This window comes from Ahaetulla prasina, chromosome 4 (genome assembly GCF_028640845.1).
Source record: "Ahaetulla prasina isolate Xishuangbanna chromosome 4, ASM2864084v1, whole genome shotgun sequence".
Classification (NCBI taxonomy): Eukaryota; Metazoa; Chordata; class Lepidosauria; order Squamata; family Colubridae; genus Ahaetulla; species Ahaetulla prasina.
Genome location: NC_080542.1, coordinates 30,006,399 through 30,023,395, shown reverse-complemented (window position 1 = coordinate 30,023,395; position 16,997 = coordinate 30,006,399). Strand labels below are relative to the sequence as shown.

The 16,997-nt window shown below is 35.1% G+C and overlaps 1 protein-coding gene across 1 annotated transcript; it reads left to right on the top strand.

Moving 5' to 3' along the window:
- Positions 1 to 2,948: 2,948 nt before the first annotated feature.
- On the top strand, positions 2,949 to 11,062 carry LOC131198140 (vomeronasal type-2 receptor 26-like). The gene is made up of 5 exons (XM_058182644.1): positions 2,949 to 3,110; positions 6,031 to 6,894; positions 7,971 to 8,198; positions 8,882 to 9,008; positions 10,161 to 11,062. The coding sequence occupies exons 1-5, from the start codon at positions 2,949 to 2,951 to the stop codon at positions 11,060 to 11,062; spliced, it is 2,283 nt and encodes a 760-aa protein (XP_058038627.1).
- The last annotated feature ends 5,935 nt before the right edge of the window (positions 11,063 to 16,997 follow it).

Below are 16,997 nucleotides of genomic sequence, written 5' to 3'. Positions count from 1 at the left end.
CCCTAAAGTTGCCAATGGTAAAATACAAGTCTTTGAACATTGTAATTGTAATAAGTCTTTGAACATTGTAATTATGTTAGATTACTATAGTTTATCCTTTCTCTGCCAATCTCAGGTGCATTTTCTCAGGCTAGTGAACTCTTTCAATAACAATATATGAAAATTTATATAAAATATTGTAGTGCATTTGAAACTAAAAAGTAAGATCAGCAAGATAGTCAGGGTCCAATCAGTCTGATATTTCACTTCATCAGAAGAATCCAGTATTGTTATATCTGGTGACTAAGGATCTTCAGAATTTGTTTGGATCTAAAATTTAGTAATGAACTAATCTAGGTTATATTTCTCAGCCTAATATATTGAGAATATGCTGCTTACTTAAATCTTGTACTCTGATTCATATGATACAGTTCTACACTGAAATAATATTGCAAATTTTAAAAGCTGCCACAAAGAAGAGGGAGTCAAGCTATTCTCCAAAGCACCTGAAGGCAGGACAAGAAGCAGTGGGTGGAAACTAATCAAGGAGTGAAGCAACCTAGAACTAAGGAGAAATTTCCTGACAGTTAGAACAATTAATCAGTGGAACAACTTGCCTGCAGAAGTTGTAAATGCTCCAACACTGGAAATTTTTAAGAAAATGTTGGATAGCCATTTGTCTGAAATAGTGTAGGGTTTCCTGTCTGGGTAGGGGGTTGGACTAGAAGACCTCCAAGGTCCCTTCCAACTCTGTTATTATGTTATGTTAAAAGGAAAGAATGAAGAGAAAATATGCATTTTGGAGAATGTATCTAGGGTAGCTACATACAGTACATTCAGAGAAATATCCAAAGAAAAACCCAATCTTATTAAAATTGTGGGTTGATTGAAATATGATTTTATTATCCTTTTTAATTTTACAGCACAATATATGGCACAATACATGGCAAAATATGTAAAGTTGAGGAATAGACTGCACTTGAGCTAAAGCAATGCATGCCAGGGGAAGAGTACTTTGGCTGCAGCTTTTCCTTTGGCAACTGCCCCATCTGGTCCTAACTAATTTTAAGGCACATGATAACCTCTGCTCTATGAGCGATCCCTTCCAGTTCCCATATGAGTATTCCAAACCAGGGGATATAATAATCGGAGGGATTGCTGCACAATTTGATTGCCTGTTGGAAATAAGCAATTTTGAGGAACATCCTGAAACAAAAGTGCTAGATGAACTCATGTAAGGAAATTTCATTTGGGGGCAGCAGTGATTGGAAGTAGGAATTTATGTCTCCAAGTCAAAAACTAGGACTATTCTGAATAATCTAGTTCATTAAAGAACATGGAAAAAGATTTTTGGAAAACAATTATTAATAATCTAAAAAATAATTTTAATTTACGTTCTTCTGTAATATATTTTATATGTTACCAAGTTTTGCTTTTTCTATCCCTTTATCACTAATTATCTCACCACTTCTTCCTACATTATGTGCTTATTAATACTTCTTTCTGATTTTATCTTCTTTCTACCAAATACCAGTTTCATTTCTATTTTATTGTTCTAATCTTTTGAAGTTCACTTTCTTTTTTTCAACAGACAATAGTATTATCTTTTATTCTTCAAATTTATATACATTTAAAATTTATACTGAATATTTATAATTTGGGTTCAGATGATCTGTTAATCTTTCTAAAGGTATCTAGGTCTGAATATATTTCTATGTCTTTTGCATGTTCTATTGGCATTACAGAAATTCTATGCTTTCTATTGATGTTACACTTGTATGAGTTACAGCTTGCAATAATATATGTAATACACTCTCCATTAAGTCATCTGAAAATCAATTAATTTTAATTAGAAAAAAACCCAATTTTCTGCAGCATCTTTTCAGGGGTGAAAAACAAGAACAAAATTCACAGGGTACATCTGCTTTTCCTTCATGGGTGTGAGTGCCTACTATCTCAGAAAAAAGATCTCAGATCTACTATCTGAGAAAAAAGTGAATAATGAATACACCGTACTTCTGAATCTGTTTGCAGCGTGCCATAGTTGAAAGCACAGTGAGAAAGAAAGGAGGGCGTGAGAAAGAAATCTTAGCTACATCTCTTCCATTAAAAAACAACAACAACAACCAACAAGGCATTACTTCTCTTGGAGGTTTTGATCATTGAAGCAACAAAAATATATATTTTGCCGCTTTATTTTATTTTATTTTTAAAAATGACCTAGATGATACCAATGCAAGTTGTTCCTTTGGTTGCAATGCCTAAATTAGAGCATACTGTAATTAGTTGAGATTTAAAACTTCTTTTAGCACTTGTAAACAGTCCATAATCTATACTTTTTGTTGCTTTTGAACAAAACAGTTATATGTAAAATAAATTAAAATGAAACAAATTGACATTTGATTTTACAGTTAATATGTAGTAACTGTATCTTCAGATGACCCTGTTGAAGACTAGGCATTTTCAGAACTGCTTGCTATTAGGATAGGGATCTGGAAGTCCTGTTGATCAGACTGGTAAACAGAGAAAAAAATAATGGCAATTCAGTTCCACAATGCTGCCAAGAAATCTATGTTTATGTCCTTGAAAATGCTATGAGTTAATCCTAAACTGAGACAGTCTTTTTCTCATTCAGCATGGCTGGGAAGATACAGTATGCAACTTAACTTTTAAATTTATCCACAAAAACAAAGAAATAATATTTTTGTGAAAAAGTATTTAAAGGATGTCTATGAAGAATATGTAAGAATATGTACATTTTAAACTTTGTTTCTAGACACAGAAACTGCATACAAAATAGATGTTAGTTACATCATACATTATATAAATCTTTCCTCAGGGCAATGTTAAAAAATTACCAACATGTCCTTTCGTTAATATTTGCTGTGAGGCAGATCAACGACAATCCTAAAATATTGCCAAATATCAGCATAGGGTTCCACATTTATGACAGCTACAATAATGCAAAGATGTCTTATCAGAACACCCTGAAACTTCTGTCCTCCCAGAAGAAGACTATTCCAAATTACAACTGCAAGAAGCAACCTAATTTGATAGCTGTCATTGGAGGACTTGATGCCAAAGTCTCTCTTTATATGGCTACTGTTTTAGGCATCTATAAGATTCCACAGGTAGGTGTAGATAGGCCATGAATTTTAAAATGCTGCTAAATTTATTTTTAAGGAATAATCACACTGACATTAGAAATAAGTCAGGAATGTAATTTAAGGACAGCCTTGTGGAAGCCAGTTTTCTGTTCTCTTTAGTTTTACATTCCACTTAAGATGATAAGATGCAAATATAACCAGCTACATTTATTTCTCACCCACTTTAACCCTCTGGTTTTTAAAAACTAACTTCACTTTGACGAGTTCTTATACCTTGAAAATATTTGTACCATAATATAATTTTGAGTTGTCCTATTAGAATTATATCCTCAAGTGCATTTTGGAAACAATTCCTGTCTTCTCCCTTTCTTTTACTCTTTTTTGGAATTAGGTAGTTCAGAAACATCACTTTAGTTCAGTCACGAAAAGGGATAGATTCTCAATCTTAAACAAGTACAAAATGAACCTGGGCATGTTCACATTTGCAAATAGACACAGTCTCAATTTTTCTCCTTTGATGGTGGTTTTCCAAAACTGTGTAGTTCTTGCCTGTAAAACTTTGATTAGAGCTATATATATTCAGAACTAACATTTTGCTTATTCTATGGACAAAATATGCATCACCTTAGGATCAATGCTTGAGTAAAACAGATTTTTTTTTTCATCATTGGAAATCTGTGTTGATAGGGAGTAAGAGATCCAGCCTATAACCGCTCCTTTGTGGGGTACTGCAGGACTTGGTACTCTCTTTGTGTTCTTTTTAACATTTACATGAAGTCACTAGGTAAAAATATCCATTACCATGGGATGAGATACCATCAATATGCTGATGATGCTCAGCTTTACACCTCCATTTTTGTGTTGATATGGCTGCCCTTTTGTGGTACATAAAGGATGTAGGGGTCTGGATAGGGGGCAATAGGCACCAACTGAACCCTGGTAAGATGGAATCATTGTGAATATGCAGAGCCTCAAGATTTTTCTTTTTAGTTATCATTTTTATTTCTGGATAAGGGGGAACTACCCAAACAAACCTGCTATCAGACTTGAAGGTTCTGCTGGACTCATGATTGCTGCCCGAAAAGCAGAAGACAATCATAGCTAGTAGAGTTGCAACAACTGCATTCATTTCTGGATTGTGAAGCTCTGCTTTCAGTCACTTATGCCATCTCATTATTGCTACAAACTCATCATGGGCTACCCTTACAGAGTATTTGGAGGCTATAATTGGCCCAGAATTCAACAGTACAGACAGTTTTTGAGGCCTCTAGAGTGGCATATATAACATTAATATTAGGAAAACTGCACTGGCTGTCAATCTGTTTCTGGGTCCAATTCAAGGTGTTGCTCCTTACATTTAAAGTCCTTTATGGCATAGGTCCAGGAGGATCCGTCTTTACCCAATGGATAGACTGATCCCAGACATATTGGCAGAATAGATCTACTGCTGTCCCAACTGGCCAAGAAATTGTGGCTGGTGGGATGCAGGAAAAGAGCCTTTTCTGCCAAATCCCTTTGGAACATCTTGCTGCAGGAAGTGAGATCTGGTCCAACCATTCTGACCTTCAGGAAATGTCTTAAAATTAGGCTATGCTGGTTGGTATAGGGCCCTAAAGGAGAAGCTGTTGGCTGTAGGTGACTAGTAGAGTGACAGAGAAGCCATTAACACCTCTCTGCTCTAACCCTGTGGTTTTTCAGTTTGTTTTAATCTCTTGTAATTTAAATATAATTTTATAGTTGCAATTGTTTATATATCTATATAGTTTATTATATTGTGAGTCACTCAAGGTCACCTCAAAGTATGAGATGAGTGTATATCAAATTTATATGATGCTCATCTTGCACTTTGAAGTAACTTCGAATCAGTGGTGAAATCTGAATTGGTTTACTACTGGTTCACTGGCTGCGCATGTGTGCTGCACGCGTGCATGCGCAGTGCACATTACGCACCAAATATGATGTGTGCATGCAGTGCACGCTAAAAAGAAGGCATGGGGTAAGAAGAACATGGGGAGGGTGATCAGCTATGGCACACAGTCTTTTTTTTTCTTTTACTTTTTAAAGCATTTTTTTAACAAACTATTCGGCCAAATAGGTTGTAAAAAAATATTTTTAAAAGTAAAAAAAAAGGCGCTGATGATCGTGCAGCTGAGCTTTGATTATCAGAGCCTTTTTTTAAACTTTTAAAAGTATTTTTAAAAAGAAGCTGCAAGCAGACAAGCGGGAAAGTGGGCAAGTGGGTGACCATGCTATTGGGTGGGCATGAGCGGGGAGGGAGGGCAGGAATTTTGCTACCGGTTCTCCAAACTACCCACCATCATCACTAGCTGATCCGGTCCAAACTGGGAGCATTTCACCCCTGCTTTAAATGGCTTACAATATAGTCTAATCATATATCTAATATAGTGTGTGTGTGTGTGTGTGTGTGTGTGTGTGTGTGTGTGAGAGAGAGAGAGAGAGAGAGATGTATACAGACACACACACACACACACATACTCTGACCAGTTGTGCCATAGTTTCAGAGATACTTGTTACCTAACAAGGGAGGCAGAATGATCACACTTGGGCAAATAAGCAGTGGGAACAGGAATGATTTTGACTTCCAGTTCACTTCTCCATTGACTTTTCTTATAGGAAGTTGTCAGAGAGCACTGAAAATGATGATTTTGTAACTGTGCCTGTCTACCATAGTGTGCCAGTGTGGCAGAAGTAGTGAAGTCTCCACAACTCTGTGAAATTTCTATCCATTGGAAGTAATCAGTCCCAGCTTTTTATGCATTCTTTAAGTTAGCTGATGTATTAAAATAAAATGTTGTCCTATGTTCTACCCGATTGAAGGTTGCAAACAATGAAACAGACATGGGAATGTTAAAGCATATGGAAAATTTAGAATCAACTGTTATCATTTACCCTTCTTTTGTTCTTTTAATATATTTTTGCTTAGATTGCTTGCTGTGTGTTTGCTCCAGTGACGAACATTAAAACACAGCTCCCTTTTTTCTACCGGATGATCCCTAGTGAAACAAATCAGTACATGGGACTTATTCAGCTGCTCCTTTTTTTCCAGTGGAAATGGATTGGAATTATTTCACCAGATGATGATCAAGGAGAAAAATTTGTGCAGGCCTTGTTACCCATGCTTTCCCAGTATGCAATCTGTGCAGCAGTCATTGAAAGAACACTAACCATTTCTGGTGTTTTAGAGAATTTTGAGTCATTTGAACCCCTTGTTGCTATGGCTGCTTCATTAGCCAAACCCAGTGTCAAAGTCTATATTGTAAATGCAGATTCTCAAGCTGTGGCATGCTTGAAATGGCTGCTATATCTTTATGGAAGCTTAGAAAGTCCAACACAACTAACCATAGGCAAAGTGTGGCTTATGACAGCCCAGTGGGATTTTTCATCAGAAACATTTCACCGACAATTTGATATACATGTTTTCCATGGTGCCTTGTCTTTGGCAAGTCATTCAAAAGAAGTGCTGGGGTTTACAGAATTTTTGCGTTCTGTTCACCCTACCTGGTCAAAAGAAGATGGTTTTATCAAGATTGTCTGGGAACAAGCATTCAACTGCCTATTTCCTAATTCTCATGAGGGCAAAGAGAGCAATAATTCTTGCACTGGTGAAGAGAACTTGGAAAGTCTTCCTGGGACACTCTTTGAAATGACTATGACTAGTCAAAGCTACAGCATCTACAATGCAGTCCATGCCATAGTACATGCTTTGCATAAAATGTTCTTATATTCCACCCAGGTTAAATCTTATCTTCCATCTAGATTAGATCCCCCAAAACTGCTACATTGGCAGGTAATGCTTTCCAGGTAAATATGTTTATTTATTGGTAAATGCAATATGCAACAGGTGTTATTTCTGAGAGGTTATTATGGAGTCTAAACTGTTTTACTACATTCAAACTTTTCATCTTGCCTGTGATAAAGTACTTTTCTCCTATACAGCTATGTTTTGGGACTAATTCAATATTCCTCTTTCTCTTTTCCTTTCTTTTGTCCTCCATTTCTCCATCTCTATATCTCTGTCTGCCTAGTCTCTCTTTCTTGTTCTCTCTCGTTCTGCCTCCCTCCCTCCCTCCCTCCTACCTCTTTCTCTCTCATTTTTTTTGTTTGCACTGCCTATTCTTGACTTGTTGGCATTTGTTTTATACCAACCAGCATAGCCAACAACCAAGCTCAGAAAGTACCAAGGATATTCTCTTGCTCTCTCTTTCCATCAATCTCATAGTGATTAGATCTAGATATATATATGCTATATACCGCTAGGTATATATATGCTATATACCGCTAGGTATATAGCATATTTGCAAAAGCAGACCACCTAGTTATCTGCTGCAAGAAATTAGCACAGATTGACTATAAGCATGGCATGACAAAGTAGCCACAATCATGCACTGAGATATTTGGAAGAAATACCATTTGCCTGCAAGGAAGATCTGGTGGGACCACAAAACAGACAAACTGGAAGAAAATGAAGAAGGTAGAGTTAAAATTTGAACAGACAAATATCTGCCACATAACATCCCAGACTATATAAATAATTATTGGGTGAAATAATTTAAAATTATTGAAATGCATGAAAATGAAGGTATTGTATGTTTTTCTTGTGAATTTCTCAATCCTTTTAGTGGCTAGCCACATAAACTGAAACAGTTTATATAAAACAATTTCTATTCAAATAGGTAACTTTTTATATTCTTAATTAATATTTAATATATATTTAACATCATATTAAGAGAAAGTTCTTATTACAATGAAACGTTGAGCATACATCCTGCTTCTCCATTTTGTAAATTATATAAATGAGATCAACCAAGAGACATTTTTTCTCTAGTTACAATGTTTTAAAATTGTTTGTTTCTTTCACTTTAGCTTCACCATTTTCTAAGGACCATCTCATTTAACAATAGTGCTGGAGACACCATATCTTTTGATGAAAAAGGTGAATTGGTAGCTGGATTTGATGTTATCAACTGGATCACTTTCCCAAACAAATCTTTTCGTCGTATGAAAGTTGGATACCTGGATCCACAAGCTTTAAGTGGTCATCAATTAATTATTTATGACAAGACCATCACGTGGCATAGTTCATTTAATCAGGTAAAGTATAAATAGAATTTCAGATGTGGAAAGCTAAATGAGAAAGTACTCAGTCTTTGTAATTCATAAATGATTTCTACTCAACAGAGTTTAGAAGTAAATCAGTGAATATATTTTATACTATATGCTATCATTTAGAACAAACAGCTTTTAATTCTAAATCAAAGTCAGCTGCAGACTGACAAGAAAGTGGAAAAATATTCATTACTCTCTTGATTTGTTTAAAATAACTATTTTCCAAAAACATGAAATTGTTTTAGAAGATATTCTTTTCTCACTTTTTTGACATTCAAAATCAGATTCATTTGGACAAGGTCCAAAAAAGATGACTTTTTATATTTAGTGTATGGACTAAGGGTTACATCATTTATATAGAGTGGTCAGGATTCAGTTAAAGGAGAACTTGAAAAGCTTTCTTTGTTTTTTGATAGTGATATCTCTAGTTTAAGATTCAATATTTTGGGGAGTTGAAGACTGGGGAAATCCTGGAACCGTTACCTGTTATTACTTATCTGGTTAGGGAGCTGTAGTCATTGACCTAATGATGAATTTCCAAACTCACCTAATGCTCATCATTTCTACTCAGTTATAAAATGCTCCCTAGATTAAGAAAACTATTCTGTAGCAAACAGACAATTATGTTTTCAAGGACATGTTTATTTATTTCTTTGCCATATGGATAGAGCCTTCCTGTTGCTCTGTGTAATGAGAAATGCCATCCAGGTTACAGACAAAAAAAGAAAGAAGGAGAACCATTCTGCTGCTACAATTGTGTTTCTTGTCCAGATGGGAAGATTTCAGACCAGAAGGGTAGGAGACATAATAACCAATTATGAATTACAAATTCAATGGACACTGATATTAAAAAATGTTGGTACTAATGTCAGTACAATAATACTCTCACATTAAACAATTTATACCAATCATTAAAACATGTATTCAATACCAGAATTAACAAAAAAGAAAAATGTTTCTGGATAAACTTCCAAAATAAGGCACCATCAACAATCAGAAGTTAGGTTAGTAGGTAGATGATAGATGAGATAGATGATAGATAGATAGCTTGGTAGCTAGCTAGCTAGCTAGATACTAGATGATAGATAGTTAGAAAGATAGCTAAATAGCTAGATGATAGATGACAGCTAGATGGGGGGGGACTCCAAGAGAAAAAGAAATAATTGACCAGATAATTTCCGTTGTTGCAGAAATATTTTCTTTTTCCAGTAGAAATCTACAGTGCCAATGTCAAAGTTTGTTGACTTTACGCATAAGGCATTTACAAATATTTACATAGGATGACTATCTTCCTTTCTCTAATATAATACATCACTTAGAAAGAGCTATTTAACAGTCAAAAGTTTAAATATCTAGAATTATGTCTTGGTTACTTCTTTCTTGGTAGAACATTTGCTGCACTAGGCAAAGATAACATTTGCCAGATCAAAATATATAAAGTGCATGACTCCTTTGACAATATTATATATAGACTGCATTATGTGAAAGAAAGTTTAATCTTTTATGGATGAATCTTTTTCTTTGATTTAGAGTTTTGGTCAATGCAATAAATTATTACAAAGTATAATTAGAAATCATTAAAGTTGCTAGTGAAACTTTGCTTGCAGTAAGCTTAGAACACAGAATCCTTATTAGTATTTGATGTCCACTCCAATCTACAGGTAGACGTGAAGAAGAAGAATCTGTTACAGATATCAGTTATCCATTTGGTCAGTTCTATGCAGTTAAATGTATATACTTGTAAAGTAGTAGAGCGCAGAATTCTTGACTTCAGGATAATATGAAGAAAAAAATGAAGGGAGAATCAGCTAGGTTTAATATTCTACCTTTTCACAATTTTTGTTTCTATAAATTTTATTCATATTTGAAATAAAATTTCTATGCAAAATCTGGCAGAAAAGGTCATTCATTTCATTACATTATATCTCCACTTATATTTATTTTTAGACATGGACAACTGTTTCCAATGCCCAGAAGAACAATTTCCAAATGAGAACAAAAATCAATGTATTGCAAAAAGATTACGTTTTCTCTCTTTTCTGCATCCTTTGGGGATTAGTTTAACATTTTTTGCTCTCTGTTTTGTTTTGCTCACAATTCTGATACTAGGAGTTTTCATCAAGAACCAGAACACTCCCATTGTCAAAGCCAACAACCGAGACCTCACCTACTGTCTGCTCATCTCCTTATTGCTTTGTTTTCTCTGCTCCTTGTTATTTATTGGCCAGCCACAAATAGTGACTTGCTATTTGCGACAAATTACTTTTGGTATCATCTTCACAGTGGCTGTTTCTTGTATATTAGCAAAAACAATAACTGTTGTTCTAGCTTTTATGGCCACCAAGCCAGGATCTAGTATAAGGAAATGGGTTGGGAGGAGATTGATCATTCTCATTCTCTTTGGTTGTTCATTCATTCAGGCAAGTATTTGTTCTGTATGGCTATGCACAGCTCCTCCTTTCCCAGAGTTTGATATCTATTCCCTTCCTGGAGAAATTATAGTGCAATGCAATGAAGGATCGCTTCGTATGTTTTATTATGTCTTGGGCTATTTGGGATTTTTGGCTATTGTCAGTTTCACTGTGGCTTTCTTAGCCAGGAAATTGCCAGATACTTTCAATGAAGCCAAGTTCATCACTTTCAGCATGCTGGTCTTCTGCAGTGTCTGGCTATCCTTCATTCCTTCATATCAGGGCACTAATGGAGAATATATGGTGGCTGTAGAGATCTTCTCTATCTTGGCATCTGGTGCTGGATTATTAAGCTGCATCTTTTTCCCTAAGTGTTACATCATTATCCTAAAACCTGAACTGAACATCAAGGAACAGTTGATAAAGAGAAACACTTAAGTAGAAATTTCAATGTGTAATAATCTAAATTATTATTAAATTATTCAAATATTCCATTACAGATACCACTACTTTTTTTTTCAAGTTTAACTGACTTTTGTAAAGAATAATATAATTTGAAATTAAGGTAAGAATGACTTGGTGAACTTTTAAAGTAATAGCTGAAGCTTTTACTTTCATTTTTGCCCAATGATTTCATGTAGATGTTAACAGAAGCTGTACCACATAAAAAGGGGGGCATGAGTTGAACCTCTTGCTACTATCAATACTGATTGGGACTGACTGTGGAAGAAGTGAACTAGAACAAAGTTTGCCACTCATCCCAAATTCCCTATGATAGCTTTAAAGTATACAATGGTTTATAGCAGGGTATCAAACTGGCAGCTCGCAGGCTGGATGCATCACTTGTAGGCTAAGCACATCCCAGCTCCGTGAATGGGAAAAACATCACAAAATCTCATGTGACAGCAATGTGACAATATGAGTTTATCTATAGTATCAAAAACTGTCAATAAGTCAAGAAGACAATGATGGATACAATCTCCATCCCACTCTCACCAGAGGTCATCTATGATAGCAACAAATGCTATTTCTGCCTCGTACCCTAGCCTGAAACTTGATTGAAAAGGGTCCAGCTAATTTGTTTCCTCAATGAAGCTATGGAGGTATAATGCCACTGCCTTCTCAGCCAACTTCCTAAAACAATAATGGCATTTACATTCTGGAGGATCCTATCAACTTCCACAGGTTCAGCAGAATCAAACCAATCCCATGTTGATGATGTTGATAAAGTTGATGATGTGACTTATGCTGATATCACTTTGGTGGCTGGAAATATAAAGCACTTAGAGAATCTTTCATTGAAGATGAAAGAAAAGTGCAAATTAGTCTGTTGGAAAATATTAAAAAGCAGGCATAGTCAATTGATTGTCATAGTCAATCTATTCTAAGAGTTTGAAGTCACAACAAACCTAATCTTCTTAGGTTCTGAATTTCATGGGAATAAAGACTGTATTCAAAATGGTGCACAATGTTGAGACTGCATCTGTCCATGGTTGTACATGCAGTTGTTAAACTCTGAGAATGGATTAGATAATATAAAATGATGCCTTTGAACTGCAGTGCTGGAGAATATGCTTTAGAATATCTTTGTGCATACAAAATACTACAGTACTAGTTAAAGAAAACCTAAGTATTCACTTGAAGCAGTAATAAGTAATCAGTATATTAGATACATTATGTGAAGGCACTAAAAATAAGCTGAAGCTTTGAAAAACTGAAGGCAAAAAATTGAAAGAAAATGAGATAGAAAATACTGGCAGAAATCCTGTTGGAATGGTCTCATTGGAACAGTGAGTTAGAAATGATTGAATGATTGAACAATAAAGTAAAATAAAGGTCCTCTTGACAAAAGAGTCATATTTTACCCATGAACATTTATAGATTCTCAAGAATAGTGGCCATGTGAGGTGAAAAATCAGAATTAAGTCCTCCTCTTATATCAATTGGATTATAGTTCAGGGCTGTCAAACTCTGAGCCACAGATTGGATGCATCACATGCTGGCCACACCCCCGCCCGGTTTAGCAAAGGGGAAAAAAGTCCTGATAGATCACATGATGTTGCTGTGATGTCATGAGTTTGACATCCTTGATTTACTTGATTACGACTGAAGTTGCCACAATTGTTTTCCATCTGTATAGAAATTTTAAAATGTTCTGAAAAGTCATCTTTTCATTGCAACAAAAGAGAGAAACGACAAGGAGGCTCTCATAAACATTGCAAGATGGTTCAAGTCTGTTGCAGTTCACTTCAGCCTAAAAAGAAACCTACCTGCATATTTATTAGCAAATCTGCAAGAGTTGCAATTTATGAGTTCAAGTCTGTAAAGGGCTTGTGATTTTAAAAAAGAATCAAGTCAGTGTAACAGAATTTTCAAACATTATGATGAATCAAGTATGTCCCAAACACTAAGATAATCAATGATAAAATAAAATCATATCACTCTTAGAAAAAAAAATGTTTTATTTTTTAAAAAACAGTACCTTTTTAAATAAATATTCTATAAACTGGTTTAAGAACTGATCATGCTTAAGTCCTTAAGACTTGACCTCCAGACTTAGGGTTGAAAATGAAATCTGTTTTACAAATTTTAGTATCTTCCTTCACTTTGGTTATATATAGTAGCTCTTAATTTACTCTGGTTATTCCTAGATTCTATTTTACATTGATTTCAATTAAGGGAGTGCCTTAATAGAACTCTAATTTGTACCTCTTTTTACCCTGCATTTTACTCTCTATTGCCAGCTGTGTTTTCTAATGTATTGTATTTCATTTATCAGAGATCTTTTCAGGGTTACATACTGAATACTTTGTGAATAAATATTTTTGTTACTTACAAGAGAAGCAGGAAATTCCACAATTTGGGGTCTATAACCACAGAAACAATTTACATCCTAGCAGATATATTTTTTTTGCCTCAGTCATTAAAAGCTTTATGTCATGGGCCAGGATTCAGATTTAGAAACTGACTCCAATTCTGATAACATTGCTCCAATCAAGGAGGATAGCTGGAATATCTAAGTCATGATTCATCTAAAAATACTGTATACTGAGCAATTACAAGCATCTTCTGATCGGTTGGAGTAACTGGATAATGAGGTGTGACCCCTAAGCCCCAAGTCCTGAAGAATGAAGAACTGAGCAGAGCAATTACAGTCAATGAGGTTTCCCACTTGGCAAAGGGTGAGGATCAAGCAATTGCATCCAGCCAACCTGCAGACAGGTTTATGTAGCTGCTCTTTAATCTTTCTTGAAAACAACCATTTAGAACTATTTTGGACCATTCTATTTCTGCTTAAACTTCAAATGGACTTATTTAGGCAAGCTTTCTTTGCACAGATTTACAATCTTGATGGCCAGCTGTTGTTGGCTAGCTATTAAGTCATTGATTGTTGTTTGCTTGTACCAGTGTGCCCTTGGGTCCTAAATACCTAGTAAGCTGGTGGTAAATCGGAAATCCTATTGACTGACAAGGGGCAGTTTCCCAGGCTTCAATCATTTCTCTATCACTTCTAGCTGACAAAAATGCCTTACATGAGCCTTTGTTTCAGAATTTTCATCAAAGTTGCTTACAGATAGTCAGTCCTTCACTTACAACCACAACTAAGATCAGAATTTCCATTGCTAAGTAAGGAAAGTGAGTTGTGCCCAATTTTACAATCTTTTTTTTTGCCATGGTTGTTAAATGAATTGTTACAGTTGTTAAGTGAATCACACAGTTGCTAAGCAAATCCAACTTGCCCCATTGACTTTGCTTGTTAGAAGCTATCCGAGAAGATTGCAAATTGTGATCATATGAACCTGGGATGCTACAATTGATGTAAACACATGTGGTTGCCAGGTGCTGGAATTTTGATCATGTGACTGTGAGGCAACTGTGACAATTGTAAGGGCAAGAATCAGTTGTAAATTTCTTTTTTCACTGCCATTGTAACTTCAAATGGTCACTAAACAAATGACTGTAAATTGATTACTGCCTGTATTTCAAACAGGCAATCAAACTGTGAACACTCACTCTGATCATTATATTCCCTATTCTGCAATGCTCTTACAGGAACTGGAAGAGGTCACTCATAGAGCAGATGTTATTTTATGTTTTCAATTTAGTTAGGACAGAGTGGAATAGTTGCCAAGGGAAAAGCTGCAGCAATAACACCCTTTCCATGCCATGGATTATGTTACACACTGTACAAACTATTGTTTATTTCTTGATTCTACTTGTTTTGCCATTAATCTTCATTAGGCTGTGTATTTTCAAAGTATGCATAAAATTGTATTTCAATCAAACCAATAAATTTAATAAAAATTATTTGGATGTACATCATCCAAATAAACAGATTATTATCAATATTTTAGGATGAGAAAGACAATTTATATTATTTCATTACAAAATGTTAGATCCAAATAAATTGTCAGATCCATTACTTGTAACAATATTAAGTTTTCTTCAGAAAGTAACTGACTTCATTTTGCTTTTTTCTACATTTTTTTTTACTTTAAGTGCACCATAGTATTTTACATAAACATAAACTTTCATAAATCTTGCTATTTATCAATATGGTTTTTTTATATTTTATATTTTTGTTTTTACTTTGGTGTTTTATTTGTTGTATGTCACTCAGTTACTTTTGATGAGATGGCTGGCTATATATTATTTATTTATTAATCTATCAAATTTATATAAATAAAACTTCATCTAACATAGATTATATGTCAATCAATCATTCAATAAAATATTGCAAGTGAAAGTATTAGCTGTCTTGATAAAATGCCCAGACAGAGGATAAAATGCAGAAGGGTAAAATAGATTAATCTGACATAACCACAATGTTCCAAGTTACATTCTCAAGGAATGATGCAGTGTGTTGTGTTGTATAATCTGCAACAAATACCTATAGTTAAGGAAAGCCCATAAATAGGTCATTTTATCTTTTTCGTTTTATTATTTCATCTCTTTTGTTTAGTTCTGGCTTCAGCAAAATAATATAGCATTTGGGGAAAAAGATGCAAGCCAGAAGTCCAGCAGTAGAAGCCAACATAGAGAAGATTTCCACAGCCACCATATATTTTCCCTTAGTGCTCAGATATGTAGGAATAAAGGATATCCAAACACTGCAAAAGGCCAACATGCTGAAGGTGATGAACTTGGCTTCATTGAAACTGTCAGGTAACTTCCTTGCAAAGAAAGCCACGAGGAAGCTCACAAAAGCCAGGAAACCCATGTAACCTAGAACACAATGGAACATGGCAGTTGACCCTTCATTACACTCTAACACAATTTCTTCAGCCATTGAGTGCATATCAAAATCAGGGAAAGGAGGAGTAGTAGCCAACCAAATAAGGCATATACCTGCTTGAATAGAAGAACAGAAAAGAATTATAGCATTGGCTAGTTTTTTCCCCATCCACTTTCTCATTCCAGATCCTGGTTGGGTGGCAAGGAAAGCCACAATCACAGTAACATTTTTTGATAGCACACATGAAACAGCCACTGAAAAGATGATTCCAAAAGCCATTTGGCGGAAGAGACAAGTCAACTTATGAGGTTGGCCAATAAAGAGTGATGAAGACAGGAAGCAGAGGAGAAGGAAAACAAGGAGGATGTAAGTGAGGCTCCTGTTGTTGGCTTTGACAATAGGAGTGTTGCGATACTTTATAAAAATCCATAATATCCAAACTGTGATGAAAAAAAAGAAATATGCAGAAATGGCTAATCCCATTCCCAAGGGTTCCTCATAAGACAAGAAGGAAAACATTTTAGGGATGCATTGATTTTGTTCCTTGTTAGGATAATGATCTTCTTGACAGGTGTTGCAGGCATCCATGTCTAAAAGAAAGAAAAGTTGAACTGTAAATGTTGTTGTTTTAACCATTCAGTCATTTCTGACTCTTAGCAACTTTATAGGCAAATGCTCTCTATGCTGCCCTGTCAAGCACAGCTTCTTTCAGATGTTGGATGTTCATTTCTGCATCAGTTTTGATATCATCAGATCAAATGTGAATAAGGTTTTACATGTTTTTCAGATGCAGAATTTATGCCAAGGTATGTTCTTGATATCCATTATGGAATCAGAATCCAAACAAGTATGGTTATTCCTATAGGCTGATGCCATAACAAATTGAATAATACTTCCCCCCCTAAATATATGCTCATAGTAGTACTTTGTCCACAGAACTTGGAGGAATAGGACTATTTGAAAAGCACTTAGATATCTAGTGATGCCATCAACTGGGAAATGAAAGATTAAGATACGAATTCTAAAAGATTCTCAGCAAAACGTACTGAAGCAAAATTACAGAGCAAGGTGAATTATCTTCAGAACATTGGAATGTGATAGTTCCAAACGAATTCACTAGGTATTATTCTTAGATAT